Source organism: Strongylocentrotus purpuratus, unplaced genomic scaffold (assembly GCF_000002235.5).
Source record: "Strongylocentrotus purpuratus isolate Spur 01 unplaced genomic scaffold, Spur_5.0 spur5_contig_822, whole genome shotgun sequence".
NCBI lineage: Eukaryota > Metazoa > Echinodermata > Echinoidea > Camarodonta > Strongylocentrotidae > Strongylocentrotus > Strongylocentrotus purpuratus.
In genome coordinates this window covers 207,683-231,706 of record NW_022145527.1, presented here as the reverse complement: position 1 = coordinate 231,706, position 24,024 = coordinate 207,683, and the positions used below count along the sequence as shown (strand labels likewise).

The 24,024-nt window shown below is 37.2% G+C and overlaps 2 protein-coding genes across 2 annotated transcripts in view; one reads left to right on the top strand and one right to left on the bottom strand.

Moving 5' to 3' along the window:
* Positions 1 to 1,848, top strand: part of LOC115918523 (ubiquitin carboxyl-terminal hydrolase 48-like) — a 34,804-nt gene extending 32,956 nt beyond the window's left edge. The window contains exon 26 of the mRNA XM_030981729.1: positions 451 to 1,848. Coding sequence (XP_030837589.1) covers positions 451 to 473 — 23 coding nt within the window. The 3' untranslated portion in view covers positions 474 to 1,848. The remainder of the gene's footprint in view (positions 1 to 450) is intronic.
* Positions 1,849 to 5,807: 3,959 nt separating this feature from the next.
* On the bottom strand, positions 5,808 to 23,607 carry LOC115918522 (succinate dehydrogenase [ubiquinone] iron-sulfur subunit, mitochondrial-like). Its single transcript, XM_030981717.1, has 9 exons — positions 23,479 to 23,607; positions 19,348 to 19,422; positions 17,850 to 17,908; positions 17,319 to 17,462; positions 16,617 to 16,695; positions 15,632 to 15,748; positions 14,598 to 14,699; positions 7,367 to 7,489; positions 5,808 to 6,895 (listed from the first exon to the last, which is right to left on the bottom strand). Exons 1-9 carry the CDS (start codon positions 23,563 to 23,565, stop codon positions 6,815 to 6,817), a joined length of 867 nt encoding a protein of 288 aa, XP_030837577.1. The 5' UTR covers positions 23,566 to 23,607; the 3' UTR covers positions 5,808 to 6,814.
* Positions 23,608 to 24,024: the final 417 nt, after the last annotated feature.

Sequence of the window (24,024 nt, the reverse complement as noted above, 5' to 3'; positions counted from 1 at the left end):
AGCCCTGTTTCATAAAACTTGTTTACAAGCTAGTGAAATTGTGGCATTTGATTGGCTGAGAGCAAATTTGTCATAGAAATTCAGCATATGTTATTGATAACAAGTTTTATGAATTTGAGAGTGATCAGATTGATGTGGTTATGATGGTGTTAAACATGTAGAAACTGTAGGCTGGTAGCAAGTCCATAAACTAATATACAGATGAAGAGTAAACTGTAATGTGTGCCTTCTAGTTTGAGACTATTTAAAGTACTTTTTCAAAGGATTATTTGCACTTTTATGCTACATGTAAATGTACATGTTTTTTAAGCAGGCAAATTCTACACATATTTTAAAATTAATGATTCTAAAAAAAGGAAGGCTGTTAGAATTTGATACCATTATATGTTTTACATTTATCTTGAAGGTGCACACTGAATAATGTAGCATCTCTCAATTTTTTTTCTTCAGGAACTGGCCTGCAAAGCAGTTGACCCCCAACCTTTGACCTTTGACCTCAGTGACTGAAAATGCAGCAAGTGGGTAGGGGTGTTTCAGGGATGTACAGTGCACATCAGAGAGAGAAAGATATATGCTCGACATTGTGTGATTACAAATTGTATTTGTGAAAGAAAATGTGGAAAGATATTAAAGATGACCATGGTAAAACATGACATATAGAAGGATATATGCTAGATATTGTGTGTTTACAAATTATATTTGTGAAGAAGATGGGGGAAAATTATCAATGCAGGTACGCGGTAGACTAAAGGCTCACTCAGACACGACAAAACTGGCGGTTTTTCAAGATGACATTAAATGTACTGCTCATTACATTTTTGTATCTTATAAAAAAAAGCTTAGTGAATGCAGGCATGTCCTTAGCAGCGCACAGTAACTATTCATTTACACTTAAAAAAGAAAAAAAATGTGACACCTTTTTGCGACTGTTGCAAGTTTACCACACAATATCTGAACGAGCCTTAAAGGATATAAGTGAAATAGTGCTGCAAAAAGAGTCTGGAGATTGCATTTTTAGGGAGACTACATGTAGGTAAAGTATTGAAGATGTCTGTACTTATACAAGGAGAAATATATATACTAGATAGTCTGATTTTTAAGATTTTATTTTAATTCAGACAGGCAAATATATATGAAAATATCTGTGGCAGTATGTGAAACAGAGAAAATAGTCTATATGTGCTAGATATTGGATGTTTAAAAATTGTATATTTTAAAAAGACGGAAGTTGAAGGAACATATATTTGTGGCAGTACAGTGGCAGTACCATGCAGAGAGTAGAGTCTACTCCATGTATTGTGTGCCTGGTAGATAAGTTCCCTCAGTGTTCTTGCTGTTATATAGCATTGTGATGACAATCCAGAATAGTTGGCCAAAAAGCCCAAAGTTATTGTTGCCATGGCACCTCCCCGGAGCAGGCCTTATGACAATCAGAGCACTGTCTTTTATAGTGTAATTTGTACTCATGCAATGGTTGGCAGATCATATTGAGAGTTTGGTTTCCTTGTCTGAAATTATCTGCATTATTTGTAGCATGCACATTTAACTGTTATGCCAAATCAATTTATGTAGTCTCTACAGTAAAATCGAAAATGTGTGCAGATTGTTAACAATTTTTGTATCAAGAATCTTATCGTGAATTTGTAAACTTTGTGAACTTTTACAGTTTTACATTTAACACCTGTAATATGCTGTGAGAATCATGTATCCTTCAAACCAGTTCGTTTGTGATGGATGTCACTGTTGTTGTTTTTCATAGTGGGTCATATATCTTTTGTACTTTTCTCTGAGCTGAAAACAGGACCCTGTTTCACAAAAACTTGTTATCTATAACAAATGCTAAATTTCTATGACAAATTTGCTCGCAGCCAATCAGATGCCATGATTTCAGTAGCTTATAACAGTTATTGTAACTTGTCGTTGATAACAAGTTTTGTGAAACAGGACCCAAATGGGCTTGTACACACTGTGACTGCAAATGCACCGATCTCATACGTAGAATGGGAGGGGAGGGGAGGGGGGGGGGGGGGACATGATCTCTTCAGCTCAGATATTCCTTATTTCTTGCCTTTTGTGAATACTAAATATCTGTTTGCCTTATTGTACACATACCTGCCTGGCTGCCTCCTTCATTTAACTGGCTATTGGTGTCCATATCTGCACTCCTGATAATCAATCACTTTACTCCACTTCTATCCATTTCTCTGTCTGCCTCTCCTTCTCGTTCCTTCCATTCGACTTTCAATTATCTCTGCTGCTCATTGAGTGTTAAACCCTGTACCAGTGACAGTTTTGTTGTTAGCTACTGAAATCCTTGCTTCTGATTGGTTATCAACAGATTTGTCACTGATTTTTGTCGTTTGTCATTGAAAAAAGGCTTTGTGCAAACAGGGCCCTGGTGCTTTTGGCTTACATACATACATACATGTGGTAGTGGTATGACAGTTTGACAGTAAGAGTATAAGAAACCCCTTTGTTATAGTTGCATCACAATTTAGTTAGAAATATACTTATTCATGTAGGATGTGCCCGTACCATTTGACATACCAAATTACAAGAGTAACCTGCCGCTTCAAATTCTGTTTGAAAATTAACTGTACAGAACACATTAAACTGTAGACACAAAATTGCTGATACATTATGCCCATGAAAGAGGTTGTATTTTGTAGGAAAATTAATTAATATTGATAGACTTTTCAAATTGTGATCTGTGCCATGCAGTTTGTAAATTAAGCTCGTGAAATTTGCCTTATTTTGACCAAAGAAGGCATGAAATGTGAAAACATATGATATACATGTACTGTATTGTTAGAAGTAAGAAACCTTGTGGCTAGTTTGCCTTTTATAATAATAATAATATTCCACGCTTGATACATTGAAGATATCTCTAAGTGCTTTTCAGGCTTGCCCTCACACAATGTATGCACATTCTCCACTCCCTGGGGAGCATTCTATTCATTTACACTTCTTGTGTCACTGTGATGCCAAATGGCACCTTTCAAATTCTTTTGTCAAAGTAGAGTCATAACCATCAAGAAAGGGTTGATGTGGAACTTGAGATGGCTGAAGTATTGCCTATTAAAGATAAACTTGAGTACTGGTAATGCGATTTCATTGTGAAAGAAAAGGTGTGGAATGGATCAGAAAAGTTGATCATATAGCATGTAAGTAATGGTGTGTAATGCAAGGTTCTAGAGTCATCAAAATCATCATAAATTTGGCAGAGTCTTGGTAAAGTAACAATCACTTACACAGATAGATGTATATGGGACAACACACATGGTGTCGGGGCTAGTACTACCCCGATGTCATAATCTTTCTATGCTCATTACTCAGCCAGTATACATTTTCTTCCAAAATTGTTTGGCACATGACATTTATTTGTAATCTTGAACATTCAGTGTAAGTTTCGTTAGATTCTGTGAGAATTCATTTTCTTTTTTTACCAGAACTCAAGTTTATCTTTAAGAGCTAAAAAGGCAATTCCTCTATTAAAATAAAATGCTATTAATTAATGCTTTTTTGGCTCTCCAGATATATTATGAATTTTCAAAAAACAGAGGTGAATGTTTAGAGCAGACTTCTAACAATCATTATTAAAAGTACATGTTATTTTTTAGGATTAGGTTGAGTAGACATTTGTGCTCATTTTGTGTTTAAGAATGTCTTTCATAATTGTACATTTCCCACTGTCTCAAAGAGAAAACATGTATAACTCAGTAGAAATTGTAGAAATATCATGATTATACGATGCTAAGTTATGTCGAGTTTTGTTTGGTAAAGTATACATGTATAAAGTACTGCATGTATGTTTACATGTGTATATTCAGATGCAAAACATTACACAAATCTCTTGTCGGTCTAAAGCACTGTTCATATCAATTGACAATCATGGTCAAAGGCACTTTTGGGCCTGTATTCTATTCAAATTTAAACCCGATGTTGGGTTATTGGTTTAAAGAGAAGGTTGAGTTCTGGTAAGAGATGAAAAATATTTGTGAGCATTATCATTGTTATTATGAAGTGTGTAAGAACATCAGATAAAAAATGATCTCTGAAAAGCATGGCTCTTCAAATGCCCACATATTCTAAATATGGTATGTAACATCATAAAAGTCAGGACAGATTTTTACGCCACATGTTTGTGTAGTCCCATATACTGTGTGTACAGTGCTTGTAACTTTACCAAGACTGGGCCAATTTCTTATCATTTTGATGATTCCAGAACCTTGCAGTACACACCAATACTTAGATGATCAACCTGTTCTGATCAATTCCACAGTGTTTCTTTCACACTGAAATCGCATGACCAGAACTCAACTTCATCTTTAAACTTAAGTGAAAATTCCTTGTCAAAGAATTACTGTACATGACTGTTTATTCCTCTGTTATGCTTAGCAGTCCTATGCCGTAAGTGCACATGACATGGTCACTGTGTTCACATGTGGATGTATATACATGTAATGATGTAAATAAGAGACACTACTTCTAAAGGCTTGTGAAGCACATGTACACGTTTCTTTGTCGAGGCTAGTGTATCGGTATAATGAAAGAATAAATATTTTTTGCGTTTTCCATATCTTCAGGTCTCCATGAGTAGTCTTTGTCTTTGACCGTCATAATTTGCCTTATCCTTGTTTGTCTTTGTTTCTTGCTAGATTGTTCTCTATCTTTCTCATCTCTCTTCCCTCAAGTCTAGTTTACACAAGATGCGGTCAACCGCCTAAACAAAATATGCGGCAGAGAAAACAAAATCCATCTAACATCAGATAAATATGGCTAGGGGCCCTAGGTACATTTTCTTGACCCTCATTTGCCATTCATTCACTCATAACATGGTATTTATTTTGCAACAATGCGTTTCAGTTATTTTACCATTGCTTATATTTTAAAGATGTATTAATGCATTGTGTGTTAACAAGGCTATAATGATCTTTGCTTCCATCCCCTCTATCCGGTAGGTATATATCATCTCCTTTTCTCTCTCTAGCATTCTTATCTTTAAAAGATTCATCTCTCTCTCTCTCTCTCTCTCTCTCTCTCTCTCTCCTTTATATACATTCATATCTTTTCAATACCTTCTCGGACAGAATCTGGACTACTTTTTGTCATGTAGTTGCTCCCTTCCTCGGTTATGTTATTGTTCTCATATACCAGTTGATCTATGAATTTAAATTTAATGTTTTATTCCTCAATAAAAGATGCTCTTGAAAACAGTCCAAAGATTGATACAAGTACATACACTATTCATAATGCAACTATGCAAAATTTATATGTTTCAGTCTTTGGACTGTTTTTATAAGGATTTTTCTTCACTAAACCGAAATTAGATTTATTTTTATATTATATGGATGAAAACTCTATCTTGACAACCTATAAGCTTTTAAAGAAGATCGCCTAACCGCAAAAATCATCCAACGACAATGAAAAAACGCCATTAAATTCAACAACAAGCCCGGTAGAGTAATAGCCCAGTATTGAAGGTCAATTACAGCCGTAGAGGTGCTACCCTACACCAAAGCTCAATCGAGTGGCTCAGGGTTTTTTCAAAGAAATGTCCATGTGTTTGAATACATTAGTGAACAGTTCTATTGTCTACCTTTCTCTCCTCATCAGTCCCGATCCCTCCTTCCCTTGTCTCTTTCTTACTCCCTCTCTCTTTTTCTCCTCCCCTCTTCCTACCATGCTTCTATTTCTCTCTCCCTTCTTTCACCAACCAGACTTAAAAATACTTCGCTCTTTCATAGGAGGTCTATATGCAAACACCCATGCCCCATAAACAAAAATAGACGAGTACACAAAATGTATTGGTTAAAATCCACAATCTCCTAAAATTTATATATATCTCAAATTAAGGAAACCACACACAGTGCTGTTTCAAGGAATAGAATACGGAAGTTTCCTTACTTACAAAAGAGAAGATGTATTTTCTTTCTTTTAATCTGAATAAGATTTAAAATCCACGACCGAGGTAAATAAGTTCCCATTATGATTTGGTTCAATACTTCTTTCTTCCATTATACTTTTTTTTCTTCTTTATCACTTATAATATGATGATATCTTACATATGAGGTATCTTAATTCGTACTTGGTAAATTGTCAAAATTACAATGTTTTTATGTTATTCAGGAAAAGTTTTTGTTTAAACAGAGCTAGAGTTACCTGCTCAGGAATTCATTACATTTTTTTCTCTTTATCTACATAAATCATAAATTTTCAACAGACTTATTTAAAAGATGTGGCATATTAAAGAAGAAAATATTCAAGGAAGGAAAATATTGTGCTAATTTATAATTTTCTTTCAGAGATTGCTCTTTTCCGTATCACTTTCACTGAAATTGAGATACAAATTCTCATTGTACTCGCACCTTTCTGTGCTATCGGTATAACCTCTTTATTTACATAACGCATAATCTGTATAACAGACGTCTCGTCAAGTCAGTGTAATACATGTAAATGGCAAACATCTGACTCACGACTCTATACTACAGTCCCACTAACTCCTTCCCTTGCTGGATTTTAGCTCTCACTTTGGTGATAACAATGAATACTGTAATATGCAATTGATGTGTTGCATATTTATTTACAATACCTGATGTTTTGGATCAAATATCCGGTGCTAAATTTAAATACATTTTGTAACTGTCATTTTGTGACCACATACAATCCAAGATTATCCATAAAGCACTTATTCTATCATCCGGACTTGCATATAGACAATTGAAGTGTATCATAAACTTGGTTAAAAGCACAGTAGAAAGTCTGTAGTCCCATATATAGGATTTCTTGTGGGATTGTACACCATCCTCCATGATTATACAGTCGCTGCTTCCTTTGTGCCAAATCCTGCAAGAAGTTTCTTGATCTCACCGATTGCCCTGCCTGGATTCAGACCCTGTGTTTATAAAATGAAAAATAAAAAATAAAGTCAGAAAATTACCAAAAGAAGGCAACGATATGCTTTAACAGATACGTCTCTATTTTTTTTCTTTTTTTAAGAAATCAAATGCTGGACAGTACTGCAAGTATATTTTAGGACCAAGAATAACTTCATTTTTAATCTATAACAGATAAATATGAATGCCATGTTATCTTTTAAAAAAATCATTTGAATCGTTCCCAAAATATTGATGCAATGATAAAAGAACATTTGAAATGTGATACTTTAAAGCTCTAATTACGGTCATTTTCTCTGAAACTTGCAAGAATTCAAAAAAAATGTTGTCAATTTATTTAACATTTCCTGAAAACCTATGAAAATGTTGAATCAGCCAAAAACAAAATTGGTTTAAATAAGACCCAGTTGACCTGAGATGGCACTAGAGGGGATTTACAAGGACTGTGTGGCTTTAAATGATTTGTGTACCTTTGGACATGTCTTGGTGCAGTTCATGATGGTGTGACATCGGTAGACGGAGAACTTGTCCTGGAGCTGGGCTAGTCTCTCAGCCTGGAGCTCATCACGGCTGTCTATCATCCAGCGGTAGGCCTGGATAGGGAGGGTTAAAGGAATCGTTTAAAGGTATAGACCAGATCTGGTCATGCAATTGCATTGTGAAAGAAACATTGTGAAATCGGCCAGAAAAGCATATACATGTATTGGTGTGTACTGCAAGGTTCTGGAATCATCAAAATAATAAGAAATTGGCCCAGTCTTGGTAAAGTTACAAGCGCTGTACACAGAAAGATGTATATGGGACTACACAAATGGTTTCTGGGCATACTTACCTTGATTTCCTTATCTTTCTATGCTCATTACTCAGCCAGTATACATTCTCTACCAAAATTGTTTGGCAAATGACATTTATTTGTAATCTTGAACATTCAGTGTAAGTTTCGTTTGATTCTGTGAAAATACAGTCAAAATAGGAAAAAACCAAGAACTAATTGCAACAGAAATGATTCCACTTGCATATAATCTGGAGTAGCCATGAAAACAACATACTCAAAGTTGACAAAAATTGAAGTGGTGGATCAGTGCCTAATTTGCATAAATTCAAAATGGCCGCCATGTCAGACCCTGGTAGACACACAAAACCTATTTCAGCCTATATCTCTAGATCTGTGACACATATAAAGCTAAACAAAGTGTCTTTACCAATGTTTGGGGGATCAAGGAACATGATTATAGCATTATCAGCAGCTAACAACTACTCCTTGACTCTTAATTTGCATAAATTTGCATAAAATTAACCCTTTTAAAGTAAAAATGGCTGCCATGTTGCATGTTTATAACTATTTCTCATCTGATACTTACAGAAAGTTGATTTTAGTGCCCTTATCCATGTTTAGGGGGTCAAGGAACATAATTATGGCATTATCGGCAGCTTAGAACTACTCCTTGACTCCAAGTATGCATAAATTTGCATATAATTAACCCCTTTTAAATTCTGAATAGCTGCCATTTGTTCATGTTTAAAACTATATCTCTAGATCTTATACACATAGAAAGCTAAACGAAGAGTCTTTACCAATGTTTTGGGGTCAAGGAACATGATAATAGCATTATAAGCAGCTTACAAATACTCCTTGACTCCTAATTTGCATAAATTTGCATAAAATTAACCCTTTTTAAAGTCAAAATGGCTGCCATGTTGCATGTTTATAACTATTTCTCATCTGATACTTACAGAAAGTTGATTTTAGTGCCCTTATCCATGTTTAGGGAGTCAAGGAACATAATTATGGCATTATCGGCAGCTTAGAACTACTCCTTGACTCCAAGTATGCATAAATTTGCATATAATTAACCCCTTTTAAATTCTGAATGGCTGCCATTTGTTCATGTTTAAAACTATTTCTCATCTGATACTTATAGATAGTTGATTTTAGTGCCCTTATCCATGTTTAAGGGGTCAGGGAACATGATTATATCATTATCAGCAGCTTAGAACTACTCCTTGACTCCTAGTTTGCATAAATTTGCATATAATTAACCCATTTTAAATTCTAAATTGCTACCATTTTTTCATGTTTAAAACTATATCTCTAGATCTGATACACATAGAAAGCTAAACGAAGTGTCTTTACCGATGTTTAGGGGGTCAAGGAACATGATTATAGCATTATCAGCAGCTTAGAACTACTCATTGACTCTTAGTTTGCATACATTTGCATATAATTAACCCTTTTTTATATAAAAGTCAAATTGGCTGCCATAATATGATGCATGTTTAAAACTATTTCTCATCTGATACTTATAGAACGTTAATTTTAGTGCCCTTATTCATGTTTAGGGGTCAAGGAAAATAGCTTGGTAGAACTTAGGAATGTTTTTGTCTAACATTTTATAACCATAGTTACAGTTAAGCAGGAACAAACTACTGTTCTTTTAAAGATACAATTGAAGAATTTGAAACCATCCTTGTTTATCGGCTTCTTTTATTCTTTGAATCCAACACAATTTTTGTGCTCTGGCAGATGACTGGTCCATTCCAAATAAATAATCCAGTGGTTGCAAAAACAATTTTGATTTTGTCGAGTAACAGCAACAGGGCCAGACGGAATCTCTGCCAGAATGTTGAAGGAAACTGCCGATCAGATCTCCCCTGCGATCACCCTGCTTTTCCAAGCCTCCCTTCATCAAGGATGCGTTCCATCGATGTGGAAGAAGGCACTTGTAGTTCCCATCCACAAGAAGGGCTGCAAGTCATCCCCGGGTAACTACAGGCCGATTTCACTGACTGCGATCTTATGCAAGCTGTGTGAGTATGTTGTTCACTGTGCAGTTATCCACCACCTCATCCATCATGACATTCTATCTGACAATCAGCATGGCTTTCGGAAGCGCCGTTCTTGTGAGACACAACTGACCCTCACCATCCATGACCTTGCTAGAGGACTGGAAGACACGGGTCAGTATGATGTAATCGTACTAGACTTTGCTAAGGCCTTTGACAAGGTCTCTCACAAACGATTCCTTCTCAAAGCCAAACATTGTGGTATACACGGCCTTACTCTTCAGTGGATCGAGAACTTCCTGACTGGCCGTACCCAACAAGTCATACTGGAGGGCCAACTCAGCTCGGAAGCCAAGGTCACATCTGGCATACCCCAGGGTAGCGTCCTAGGTCCATTGTTATTTTTGATCTACATCAATGACCTACAAGATTGCATTAGGCATTCAACCACACGCTTTTATGCTGACGACTGTCTGCTCTACAAACCAATCAGATCGATCCAGGACTGTGACAAACTGCAAGAAGATCTAGACAGGCTCCAGGACTGGGAGAAGACGTGGAAGATGGAATTCCATCCCTCCAAGTGCCAGGTCTTGCGAGTGACCAACAAGAAGAAGCCACTCCTAGGCCAATACACCATCCATGGTCATCAGCTGGAGCAGGTCAACTCAACCAAGTACCTCGGGGTCCACATTGATCAGAAGCTGAACTTCAATGCCCATGTACATGGGCGTCAATCCAAATTAGACCGTGGAGTGGGGGGACACAAGTTCAGACAGGGCGGCGCCAGGTTATTTTGTTAGGGAGGCGAATGGGCTGCGCCACACAGGGGGGGGGGGGATGTCTGAAGGGATGTGCCCCCTCAGAAGTTGAAGATTTTGTTTCAAATTTATGCTTAAATGGCTCGCTTTGGTGCATACTTTTTGCCAAATTAAAAAGAAAACAAGTCTTAAGTTCAATTAACGAGGAACAAGAACGCAGGGGTGTCTGTTGGGGGGATGTGCCCCCCTCAGAAGTTAAAGATTTTTTTTTAAATTGATGGATAGATGGCTTGATTTGGGGCATAATTTTTGCCAAATTAAAGAGAAAACAGTCTTAAGATCAAATAACAGGAACAAGAATGCAAGGGGGTAGATGGATGAATTTGTCGTTTCCATTGAACAATCAGCCATAAGGTTTGGAAGATACAAGGGAGATTTTTTTTTCAGTTGGTGAAAAGATTTTTTGTCTTCATCGTAACCAATGTTTGTACTTCCGGTAATGTGAATGTAATATTAATGACGCTTCTTTTAATAAAATCTGATCGCCTGATTTTGCTTGATTTTTCTCAACACAGAGAGAAAGAGAGAAAGAGAGAACAAAAAAAATATATTTAAACCCCAAATCATGGGGGGACATTTCACCACCTGAAAATTCGTGGGGGGGGGGGGACGTGTCCCCCCCCCCCCCCCCCGTCCCCCCAGGATTGACGCCCATGCCCATGTAGATGCCACAGTCAAGAAGGCTAACTCTGTCTGTGCCTTCCTGCGCCGTAACTTTCGACACTGCAACCACAAGATCAAGGAGGCTACGTATGTCACATACACTAGGCCCATAGTGGAGTATGCTGCAACAGCATGGGATCCACACACCCAAAGAAACATCAACAAGGTCGAAATGGTTCAATGCAGGAGTGCGTGGTATGTCTGTGGCGACTTCGATCGTACCAGCAGTGTTACATCTATGATGAAGAAAGTAAAATGGCCCTCGCTAGTTAGTAGATGTCTGCAAAGCCATCTTGCAATGCTGTATCGCATCCGCTTTGGTCTTGTTGACATTGAATGGCAACAATACCTTAAGGCAGCAACATCTGTAACAAGAGGTCACGGATTCCGCTTCGGAGCGACACTGTGCACTAGCCAAGCCTACATCATCTCCTTCTTCCCCAGAACTACCAAGGACTGGAACAACCTTCCAGTAGATCCAGCCTGCTCACTCTCCCTTGAGGCATTTAAGCACCCCTAACTGCCCCCACAGGATTAAAAGTTTTTACTTGCACCCTGTACATATATGCACAAGGATCCTGGCCAGCAGGCTCACACAGGCTCCTCACATACACACACAGTGCGCAATCTTCAAGGCCTTGAAGCAGCACTTTTCTTGGAAGAAATATAAATGTAAATGGTAGATACTTTTGCAAAATGGTTGAGACATTAAGAAGCACAACTTCTAATTCTTATTTTTATCCACAGGTTGCCAGATAATCAACCATAAACATTTGCACCTTACATCCAATGATTGATAAATGCATCATATTCTAATATGGATGCTCATTTGTTTTCATGATTTTCTTTCTACTTTGCAAATTAGTGTCATCAAGTTGTATTTGGTATAAATGCATAGGTCCTTATTTTAATCAGAAAGCATTCCTAGCAAACTGTTAAGAACCATTCTAATTTTCTGAACACTAGGTGAGCCTTGTCATTTTGCTTAAAGTAGATATTCATTGATTTTAAAAAATAACTTTATTTTCATCCACGTACAGTGATGAAAGAAACACAGACGGTTTTAACGTCGTGTCTCTTATCGTCAAAGCTGTAAGGGAGACAGAAATTAAAGTAGATATTCATTAATTCTAAAAACTTACTCTATTTTCATTATTGCAAAGTTGAAACTTTGATTCAACAATGATATCAAAATTCAATGCTTGGAAACATTCGAAGTACTGATTATTATAAATTTCAAAACGCTTAAATACAGCCCCGGAATAGCACCTGAAGAGTTCTCTGAACGCTGCTAAGATGTGTGAGATCACAGTATGGACATGATTTGCACAAGCAGACGATGTCCCATGACATCTCACACATGTTCAGTGCCTGTGTTTTCATCTTCTCTTGAGTTCTTTCTCTTACTTCACTACCTTCAGGCTAAATGTATAATCTATTGCCTCACTCTAAACCCCGCGCATGTTTTTATTTTGATGACAAATGCAGCGATACAAAACTAAAGGAATGTGTCGCTTGTAAACAAAATAAGACGCCATTGTATATTCAGCTGCACACACCGGGGTATTTTTCGGCGTTTCAAGAGGGAACAAATGCCGTCCTTAATATCATTCCGGGGGTTTTTCAATTTGAAAGTCTGGTTTCTTTGAGTGTTAATTAACCCATATCCTGTGTATTTACAAGCAAAAGATTTTAGTTATCAGAATCGGGTCATATCCCCTTTTGAATGGTTTGACTTGCCATTACATTTTTATACACTAAACTCATTATAATTGCTTTAAATCCATCACGCTATATGACTGAAGCTTATTTTTATATTTTTACATGGACGAATAAACGAATTGAATTGAAGTAAATGGTACAGTCAAGTTTGTTAACCAAAGAAAATGGTTAAAACACCAAACTTTAATGAGAAGTCCACCCTGATTAGAAGTTGGTTTTAACAGAAGCAGAAAAATTAAAGAAACAGATCAGTGAAGGTTTGAGCAAAATACAAGAAGAAATATTAAAGAAAATTATGATTTTTTAAAGTTGTAATCAAGCACACATAAATTGGCAACACCGTGACGTATATTGTGAGCTACTCTAAAGAAAGTATTAAATCATACATGCACCTTAATTATATAATCATTGCTCATATGTTCATTGACCCCTAAACATGAATAAGGGCACTTAAATCAACTTTCTATAAGTATCAGATGAGAAATAGTTTTAAACATGCAACGTATGCAGCCAATTTGACTTTAAAAAAGGGTTAATTATATGCAAATTTATGCAAATTATGAGTCAAGGAGTAGTTCTAAGCTGCTGATAATGATATAATTATGTTCCTTGACCCCAAAAACATCAGTAAAGACACTTCGTTTAGCTTTCTATGTGTCTCAGATCTAGAGATATAGTTTTAAACATGAAAAACAGCCATTTAGAATTCAAAAGGGGTTAATTATATGCAAATTTATGCAAATAAGGAGTCAAGGAGTAATTCTAAGCTGCTGATAATGCTATAATTATGTTCCTTGACCCCCTAAACTTGTAAAAGGGCACTAAAATCAACTTTCTTTAAGTATCAGATGAGAAATACTTTTAAACATGCAACATGGCAGCCATTTTGACTTTAAAAAGGGTTAATTATATGCAAATTTATGCAAATTAGGAGTCAAGGAGTAATTGTAAGCTGATTATAATGCTATTATCATGTTCCTTGACCCCCTAAACATTGGTAAAGACTCTTCGTTTAGCTTTCTATGTGTATAAGATCTAGAGATATAGTTTTAAACATGAACAAATGGCAGCCATTCAGAATTTAAAAGGGGTTAATTATATGCAAATTTATGCATATTAGGAGTCAAGGAATAGTTCTAAGCTGCCGATAAAGCCATAATTATTTTTCCTTGACCCCCTAAACATGGATAAGGGCACTTAAATCAACTTTCTGTAAGTATCAGATGAGAAATAGTTTTAAACATGAAACATGGCAGCCATTTTGACTTTAAAAAGGGTTAATTTTATGCAAATTTATGCAAATTAAGAGTCAAGGAGTAGTTGTTAGCTGCTGATAATGCTATAATCATGTTTATTGACCCCCAAACATGTGTAAAGACACTTCGTTTAGCGTTCTATGTGTTTAAGATCTAGAGATATAGGCTAAAATAGGTTTTGTGTGTCTACCAGGGTCTGACATGGCGGCCATTTTGAATTTATGCAAATTAGGCACTGATCCACCACTTCAATTTTTGTCAACTTTGAGTATGTTGTTTTCATGGCTATTCCAGATTATATGCAAGTGGAATCGTTTCTGTTGCAATTAGTTCTAGGTTGACCCCTTTTTTTTCATATCTTGACCTGACTACAAGTTTATCTTCAATAGTTATTGTAACTTGTAAATAGTAACAAGTTTTCTGAACTTTGTCCAGCTGATCTAGGGACAGCTTACCTGCATAAGAACAGCTGGTCCAAGATATTTATCACCATTCCACCAGTAGCTTGGGCAGGAGGTACTGCAACAGGCACACAAAATGCACTCGTAGAGACCATCCTGAAAGGAGAAAACAAAAGTTGAAGTTAAAGCCCAACTGCACTACTTATAGCTACTTGATATATAGCAAACAATGCCTACCGTAATCGGTGACCATTGGTCCTATATTCCCCTTTTTCTTATGTTAATTGAGAACTGATTGGATGAGATAACCACCTGTCAGTGACCATGTAGGGAGGTCTAATCCCTCCATGCCAAACTAGTGCAGAGGGGCTTTAATCAATGAACTTTTTGTTCTTGCTCCGGCCCAACTGCTTCTTCGTCACTTTCCTATACTAACCAAATTCTCAACTTCCATCTTGAAACAAACTTTATATCTTACCTTAACCCTTAACCTAAACCCTAACCTTGCACCTAACCTAAAATCTACATGCAACCCTAGAAACCTAACTCTTTATCTTTGATGAAATAAATCCCAGACGAAATGTCTTCGGAGCAAATGGTGGGCAACCTATCAGCGATCATCATTAACGCGCCTCTTTCAATGTACATGTTATATGAATTACTATTATATGAATTACACTGAGTGAAATGCGTAAGATGGATTAAAACTAGGGACTCCTTGTGTAACTCCTTCCAACATAATTTCAGTGGGGTAATAATACCTCGTAACTTAATTTAAGGCATCAGTCCCCCCACCCCACCCCCCCCCATAATTGTATACAAATAGTTAAGGACCAAGTAACTGTTCTGATAAAAACCATGCAATATATATCTTCAAAAATAATGCCAAGTGATACGTGTATACTAAACAAACAATTTTTTTCCCCCACTCCTGAAAGTTCACATTTATGAGTTGCAAAATTTAATCCCTCCACTAATGATAAGTGTGTATAAGAAAAGACAAAATCAGGGGAACAAGAAAACTTCATTGTAAGTAAATGTTAACAGCTCTGAATAAACAATATGACACTTGAAAATGGCGCCCTTACCAGCTTGGCTCTGTCGTCTATAGACTGGATGAACTGCTTCTCACCATACTTGATGTCCTCTTTCTTCTGGAGATACGGCTCAATGGATTTGTATTGGGCATAGAAGTTGTTCATGTCCTGGAGAAACATAATGAGAATAACATTAAAATATTAAAAGTGACTTGAATCGTCTCTCTCTCTCTCTTATGCCTCAGTCACACCTTTGCGTATTTGGCTTGCGTATTGCTGCCTATTTATGGCAAGCCGTTTCAACATTTATTTCTATTTCTTGATATCATGAAATGATTTTCTATGTAAAGCAATGGTAATTCTTGATAGCAAGAATTGAATCCTTGATATCAAGAAATAGGAATTAATGTTAAAACGGCTTGCCATAAATACGCAGCAATACGCAAGCCATATACGCAAAAGTGTGACTGAGGCATTAAGGCATTATGTGAGAATAAGCAGCAATTACTGCCATAGTATTTTATTACATATGAATGAATTGGATGTGGGGATAAAAAATGGCTGCGTGGAACAATGGACCCATGCATACTAACATGCAGAAATGTGATTTGCATTACACTAAAAGCCCCTCCATTGATCCATCACGGTTTACTACAGTGTGTGTGCGAACAGACCTTAGCATAGTCCATAGCTGAGGTGTGTAGGAACGTGTTAAAAGTAGAACGATTCATGTTAAACCTTTGCTCAAATTACAGGGAGGTTTACAAGCCCCACAAGTTCACACTTTACTTTTCTTTTCCATAACGTATACATGTAGGCTATGTTATTCGCTGGTTTTACCAGGCTGCATTAAATAGCTAGGTAGACATCTTATCAGGGCCAGCTTGGATCATGTATGTAGTTTCCAGTAAAACATACATGTAAATAGTCATAAATATAAACTTAACAAATATTTGCTTTGGAATGCGTGCATCTTTGAGATCACATTTTTTGTGCAAACTATCTATTTCAAAATATAAACAAGGATCTTATTTACCGGCACAAGGTCCTTGATGACGTACATGTGAGGAAGGGGGTAGATCTTGGTGGCCTTGCTTGAACCGCGGTCAATGCGGCTAAAAGATGGGAAAAATGTGAAAAAGAAATGTGATAAAAAAATTGTCAATAGATCTTAAAATCCAACAGAGATGGTATATAGAAATGGTATGATTTAAATGCCTAACTTGTCTCTTGCCAGCCAAGTGAAATTTCTGTTGCCCGACGATATGAGAATTTTAATTTTTTGTATCTACATTACTTCAAGAACTACAACTAACTGCCAGATGTGCAGCAGTTTGTTTACCATGATTCAATATTTGTACACATACACTGAAAGTTTGTCCTTGACTCCTTGTACGCATGAAAATTTTATTAGCGTGCAGTATCGACTCTGTCCCTTCAACATTTAAAAGCAGGCATACATTTATGGTATTAAAGGGAGTGTAGCACTAGCCTGATGCTTACCGTTAATCAGTCTATTTGTTACATGCAGTTGTCCAAAAGAAGACGTAGATGGCATTAACCAGTATTTGCCAAGCTACACTCCCTTTAAGATCTTGCGTGATGGTGTTGTTGACATTCACAGAGGTTGATTGGAGAGGGGGGGGGGGGGGGGTGTAGATACCGGTCTAGCCAAAAACTATTAACCACTAAAATGTAAAATAAGATGACTAAATATATTGATTGTTTCATGACTTACCTAATGCATGCTAGTGTATTGGTGCCGTTGATGTTCATGGAGCATGACCCACAGATGCCCTCTCGACATGACCTCCTAAAGGTCAACGTGGGGTCAAGCTCGTTCTTGATCTTGATCAACGCATCAAGGACCATGGGGCCACACCTGTATGTGGAGAAAAGGAATAACATTAGAGTTTCTTTTTCAAAGTGTGAACAGCATTTATATGCTTGTTGATGTTCATGAATACAACTGAGTATACATGAAGTACAGAGTGCTTAAAAGGTATAAATAAATTTAGCATTTGTTATTGGTCAAAAGTTTTTAAGACACAGGGCCCAGGTTCCATCAGGTGCCCATCTACACCTGAGTTTACTTATAAAATCTCTGTTTCTGTTTCTGTCTCAGCACAGAGTTTATTAGCAGACATATCAATGGAGGAGCTTTCTACAGTTTATAAACACACCAACACAAGGTGACAAAGGCTCTCTCCCTTCCTGTATGAAGGGCTATTGTTCTATAGATTAATCATCAAGTGTTACAATGACTCACGTGTTGAGGTCCACATCATACGTCTGCATACGGGGCTTGTCTCCTTCCTTGTCTGGGTCCTAAAATTACACACACACAAATAATAATAATAATGAAAATTGACATTTTCAAGAGGAAAAAAATAAGAATAACTCAGGGAATAATTTTCCTCAAATTTTTTGATTAGCAATTTCAGTCGATGGATAAATATTTCAAATGAAATTCTGTACATTTCTATGGAAGAAAACTGCTACACAAAAGATATTTTGTATAGCAGTCATGCAAAAATGCATAGCAAATTGCGATGCGATACCAGGAAAATTATTCCCTGTAACTGCACTAAATACCCAATCACGAAAGGAACCTTCACCCTTACCCTGGCGGCATGCTGATAAAACTTAACATTCTTTGTGTTTCCACCTCCATAAATACCAGACAAATGCCAGAAATATTGTAATTGAAAATGTCGTTTTGATTTACTCTGTTATTTCTGCTACAAGGGGGATCTTTTTCGTTAAATTTATAAATAAGGTTCTTTTCATCATCATCATCTAGTGAATATTGACAAATGTACGATGAGAGCTTGACTTTAAAAGTAAAATTCATGAGCATGTATCCTTGAACCCATATACATGTAATAAGTTGGCCTTAAGTACATCTGCAAGATCTAAGATCTACATTGTACATGTAGCTCATGATCTCCTGCACGTAGCTGGAAGCATAGTAAAACATTTTATTGCGTAAATGCATATCCCTTCGGTGAACTTCTGTATCATTTAACTCAATACAATGGACCTTTAAAATGAAATTTAATGTCAACAGTGAGGATTACATACATGTGCAAATATTTAATCATCTTGCTTGCTACAGTAAAGACGACAGTTCAGAATTTGGACTAACTTTACTTTGTGATATTTTTAGAATTGGACCAGTGCGGTAGAGAATGAATAAAAGGCGAGAAAATCATGAAACATTCTTATGATAAGGGTTCCAACTTACAGAATTGGAACGATGTTGTCAAAATCATGGGAATCTTGCTCTAGCCCATTGCATTTCAGTATCGCCTTTTAGTTTTAGTGACATTTCATTATTATCTATTCATCAAGAATGATCAGAATTACAGCTTGTTAGATGAGCAGAAAGCACTAAACAAAAATCACAGGAAAACTTGATTCCATGTCTGCTGCAGTAGATTAGGCCATTCATGAAAGAGAGCGATTGAATAAAAAATAACTGTTAAGGTAAGTCTCTAAATTAGTAATGGAGAGCAAAAATGATAATCAACATTTCCATATACAAATTGGAAAATTCTTGTTCAATTTTTTTTTTCTTCAAAATGTTCATTCAGAGTTTTCACACTATTCATTTTTATACTTTTTTGATATTTCTATTTGTTTTTTCTTGAACTATGAAAGAGTAGAAAATACAAAATAATTGGTGCTAATAAGAGAACCTAATAACTACAAAACTCTGACCTACATGTACTATGGTATGGGATAGCAATGTAAGAAATACTTACCCATCTGTAAATGGAAAACGTCTTCAACTTTTCAGCTGGTCTATCTGCAGCTGCAGTTTGTGCCAGCCTTATTGCCTGTATGAAAGATAATATGTCAATATATTCATGCAATAAATGATTCGGTTCTTGTATCATAGCGCATATCACATTATGTAACGTCTCTATGCGCTTCCAAAGAGCTTTGGAAATTATCTCTCGTCATTTATTTTTTAAAGTCAATAGAATTCGCTGAATTTAGATTTTCGTGAGCTCCCTAATGTTGAATTGCTTAGATTACAGTCGTTACCTAAAAACACGCGCGAGCGCGCACGCACCCCATCGTTGGTACGGTATGCAATTGTATTGTGCAGCAGTTTGCCGTGAATCCCGTGAGAAAGTAAGTCTTCATTTTCAGGAAAAACACTCCAAAAAAGATAAGAAAATTGACACGAAACTGGTAAGAAACATAATGACTTTTAAATCATGACCATTATTTGAACAACTAAACATGTGTCAAAATATGGATTCTTCATCCGAATGTCAACGAGAGGCAAATAAGTTTTTAACCTTAAATGCCTACTTCCAAGGTATATCCAAGGTATAATTGATGAAGATTAAGTTGATTTTCAGTATGTTTTAGTTAGGGTATCTCCACGCCGGAGTTACGGTTCAAAGTCTGAATACACCTTTGAACTAGCGCCCATTTTTTAATCACCTAGATCTAGCCCTTCAGACTACTCCACACAGCTCACAAGTCACAGCGGTAACCCGACACATGCTCCGCCGACGATTGCTCCGACGACATTTACTCCGCAAAACGCGACAATTGCTCCGCGACATTTGCTCCGCGACATTTGCTCCGACGTCAAATGCTCCGCCGACAGTTGCTCCGCCGACAGTTGCTCCGCCGACAGTTGCTCCGCCGACAATTGCTCCGCCGACAGATGCTCCGCCGACAATTGCTCCGCCGACAATTGCTCCGCCGACAATTGCTCCGCCGTCAATTGCTCCGCAAAACGCGACAATTGCTCCGCCGACATTTGCTCCGCCGACATTTGCTCCGCCTGAAGCGACACTTGCTCCGCCGACATTTGCTCCGCCGACAATTGCTCCGCCGACAATTGCTCCGCCTGAAGCGACAATTGCTCCGCCGATATTTGCTCCGCCGACAATTGCTCCGCCTGAAGCGACAATTGCTCCGCCGACATTTGCTCCGACGACATTTGCTCCGCCCAAAAAGTGTCCCATAAACTACAAATGCTACTAGTACTACGACAAATGCTTCGCCGACAATATTTTCTTTACACCTATTTTTTTTCGTTTCTTTTTTTCTTCTTCATTTTCTGAATGCATTTCTTGAAATAATGTAGATGAAATGAAATGAATGAATGTTGATGAAGTGGGAGGAAAAAGGAGTTACCTAAAAGTCATTTCGAATATACTGAAATAACTTTCCATCTATCACTGTACGTCCCATATAATGTATACTAAACACTCATTACATGTCGTGGGAAGTTTTAAAAAAAAAGTAGAGCAGCAAGCCACATTCCCCAATACGCGCATACCTCCTAGTTAATTTCAAGTAGCTCATCAATATGTAATACCTGAAATTACCTCGATCAATGCATCTTACTAGGTAAAGCATTATACAATGTAATAGGTCATCATGGAAGTTTAGAAAATAAGTAAGGGGGATTTACCAAGTGTTGATCTTTTTAAGAGTTTTATAAAGAAACAAAAAGATATTGAATATTTCTCAGCGAAAAAAAGGAACAAGCTTGTTTCGCATTTTAAGAAATGGCGATTTGACTTATGATACTCATGTTGATTTAACTTTTATTCCTGTGCCCCCTCACTCCCCTTTATGCACTGGAGTTCAAACTATGATTTATATGTGTACAGTGTATTTTTTTTTTTTACTATAATGTTTTTTTTTTTAACTTTCTTGTCCTTTCATTATTGTTAGTTGTTCTTATACATATTGTTTTTTTTGTTTGTCTAATTATTACCAATGACTTGTAAATATGTAATTTTTATATGATTGAAAATTTAATAAACACACAAATATAAAAAAAAAAAAAAGTTTAGAAAATAAGGGCACTTATATACGTAAGGAAGAGAACCCATTCAGACGGAAAAATGAGATGGCAGCCTTTCTGCTTATTCACATTTATACAAGTCATTTTGTTGCAGTTTGATGTTAGTTCTTCATGATAAGCCAATTGCTCTTCTTCCGGTGGCTTCGTGAGTCCCTTAAATTATTTAGTGAAAACAAAGTACTCGAATGAAACGGAGTGCTTTGCACACTAACATATATATATTAAAGCTACATACACTTAACTAAAGGAAAGAAACCTTTAGAAAATGGACTGGATATTATTGAACATATTATTCTAAACAAGAATGTACTACATGATTGTATTACTTTATGTTTCAATTTCACGAGAGAAATAGAACTCGAGAGGGGAGCAGAGAAGAAGTGATGGAAATGAAAGAAGACTAATAGCATGAGAGGAAAGAAAAGAGCAAAGAAGACAAGAAAACGGTGTAAACAGGAAAAGGAGGAGCATGGGAGAGAGAGAAAGAGAGAGAGAGAGAGAGATAGCCTTGAGCTTTGGATCAGCTAATGAGTAATACATGAAACAGATTTTGAGCGGAGTAATTATCTTTCGCCGGAGAACTTGCGTAAGGAGCTATAATTTTATTTTTTATTTTTTTAAATCAAACATTATGGGGAATAGCAAAAAACGATTGTCTTTTTTGCTCTTTTCTTTCCTCTCATGTTATTAGTCTTCTTTCATTGAGGTAATTTCAGGTCTTACATATTGATGAGCTGTTTGAAATTAACTAGGAGGTATGCGCGTATTGGGGAATGTGGCTTGCTGCTCTACTTTAAAAAAAAAAAAAAACTTCCCATGACATGTAATGAGTGTTAAGTGTACATTATGTGGGACGTACAGTGATAGATGGAAAGTTATTTCAGTATATTCAAAATGACTTTTAGGCAACTGCTTTTTCCTCCCACATTATCAACATTCATTCATTTCATTTCATTTACATAATGTCAAGAAATGCATTCAAAAAATGAAGAAAAAAAGAAAGAAACAAAAACAACCCGTGAAAAAAAAATATTGTCGGCGAAGCATTTGTCGTAGTACTAGTAGCATTTGTATTTAATGGGACACTTTTTGGGCGGAGCAAATGTCGTTGGAGCAAATGTCACCGGAGCAAGTGTCGCTTCAGGCGGAGCAATTGTCGGCGGAGCAATTGTCGACGGAGCAATTGTCGGCGGAGCAATTGTCGGCGGAGCAAATGTCGTCGGAGCAATTATCGGCGGAGCAAATGTCACCGGAGCAATTGTCGCTTCAGGCGGAGCAATTGTCGGCGGAGCAAATGTCGGCGGAGCAATTGTCGGCGGAGCAATTGACGGCGGAGCAAATGTCGGCGGAGCAAATGTCGGCGGAGCAAATGTCGGCGGAGCAAGTGTCGCTTCAGGCGGAGCAAATGTCGGCGGAGCAAATGTCGGCGGAGCAATTGTCGCGTTTTGCGGAGCAATTGACGGCGGAGCAATTGTCGGCGGAGCAATTGTCGGAGGAGCAATTGTCGGCGGAGCATCTGTCGGCGGAGCAATTGTCGGCGGAGCAACTGCCGGCGGAGCAACTGTCGGCGGAGCACCTGTCGGCGGAGCATTTGACGTCGGAGCAAATGTCGCGGAGCAAATGTCGCGGAGCAATTGTCGCGTTTTGCGGAGTAAATGTCGGCGGAGCAATCGTCGGCGGAGCATGTGTCATGGAACCGTCACAGCAACAAGCAATTGCATGTTAAATAAGTCTCACCTCTTGGTGATATCTATAACAATTAACATATATTTCATAAATAACCAAGCCCGTAAGGCTACGGTGAACAAGCGTAACACAGAATGGAAGAAATCTGAATATTGAAATTTGAAGCAACACTTGATTAAAAAATCTAAAACAACAGCAACACACAATTCACAAATGACAAACTAACAAAGCTTCATTAAATTAAATCTAAATTAGGCCTAGATCTAGGCCTAGATTACTAAATTGTTTGGACAAAAAGTGGCCCCAATGATGTCTTTATCAGCTATAGATCATTAATTACCCATGAAAGAAGAAACAGTCAACTCACCTGGCATGTTTGTGCTAAATGTTGTCTCTGAAGCAGAGATATTGAGTTTCGTAGAGCAGTCGCCATTTCGTTCACTTGATAAATCATGCATACAATTATATGACGCCGGTATACATAACGTACACAATCTCTACGTAGTAAGCTCGCGTTATGTCACTCCGCTGTGCGTGTTATAAAATAGATTGCAGGAAATAGACGTATAGCCAGTCGTTTTCTGAATGTACGAAGACCTTACAACGTAGCAAGCTAAGGCGATTACCGTGGAGTTCCAGTGATTGACTGGGAAATAAGGATAATTGAAGGATCCCTATCACTAATGAATGAACCCCCCCCCCCCCACCCCCAAGTAGAGAAATACTTATTATAGTTGAATATAGACTATACTAAGAATAAGAAGAAATAATAGGAAATACACAAACGCCGTTCATCAAAAGCGAAAACTAGTCATGATACAGCTCTTCTCCATTGAAATCTGAATATGCTGCCCCCCCCCCCCCGAAAAGCCCCATATACGCCCAAAATGAAAAAAAAAGAAGAATTATGCCT

Bases quoted from the DNA above. Each gene is read 5' to 3' on its own strand.
- LOC115918522 (XM_030981717.1), bottom strand. From the start codon at position 23,565: ATGATTTATCAAGTGAACGAAATGGCGACTGCTCTACGAAACTCAATA. The intron at 19,423-23,478 runs GTGAGTTGACTG...TCTTTCATACAG, and splicing joins ATTTAGCACAAACATGCCAG to GCAATAAGGCTGGCACAAAC. The intron at 7,490-14,597 runs GTAAGCTGTCCC...CTCCCTATCCAG, and splicing joins GACCAGCTGTTCTTATGCAG to GCCTACCGCTGGATGATAGA.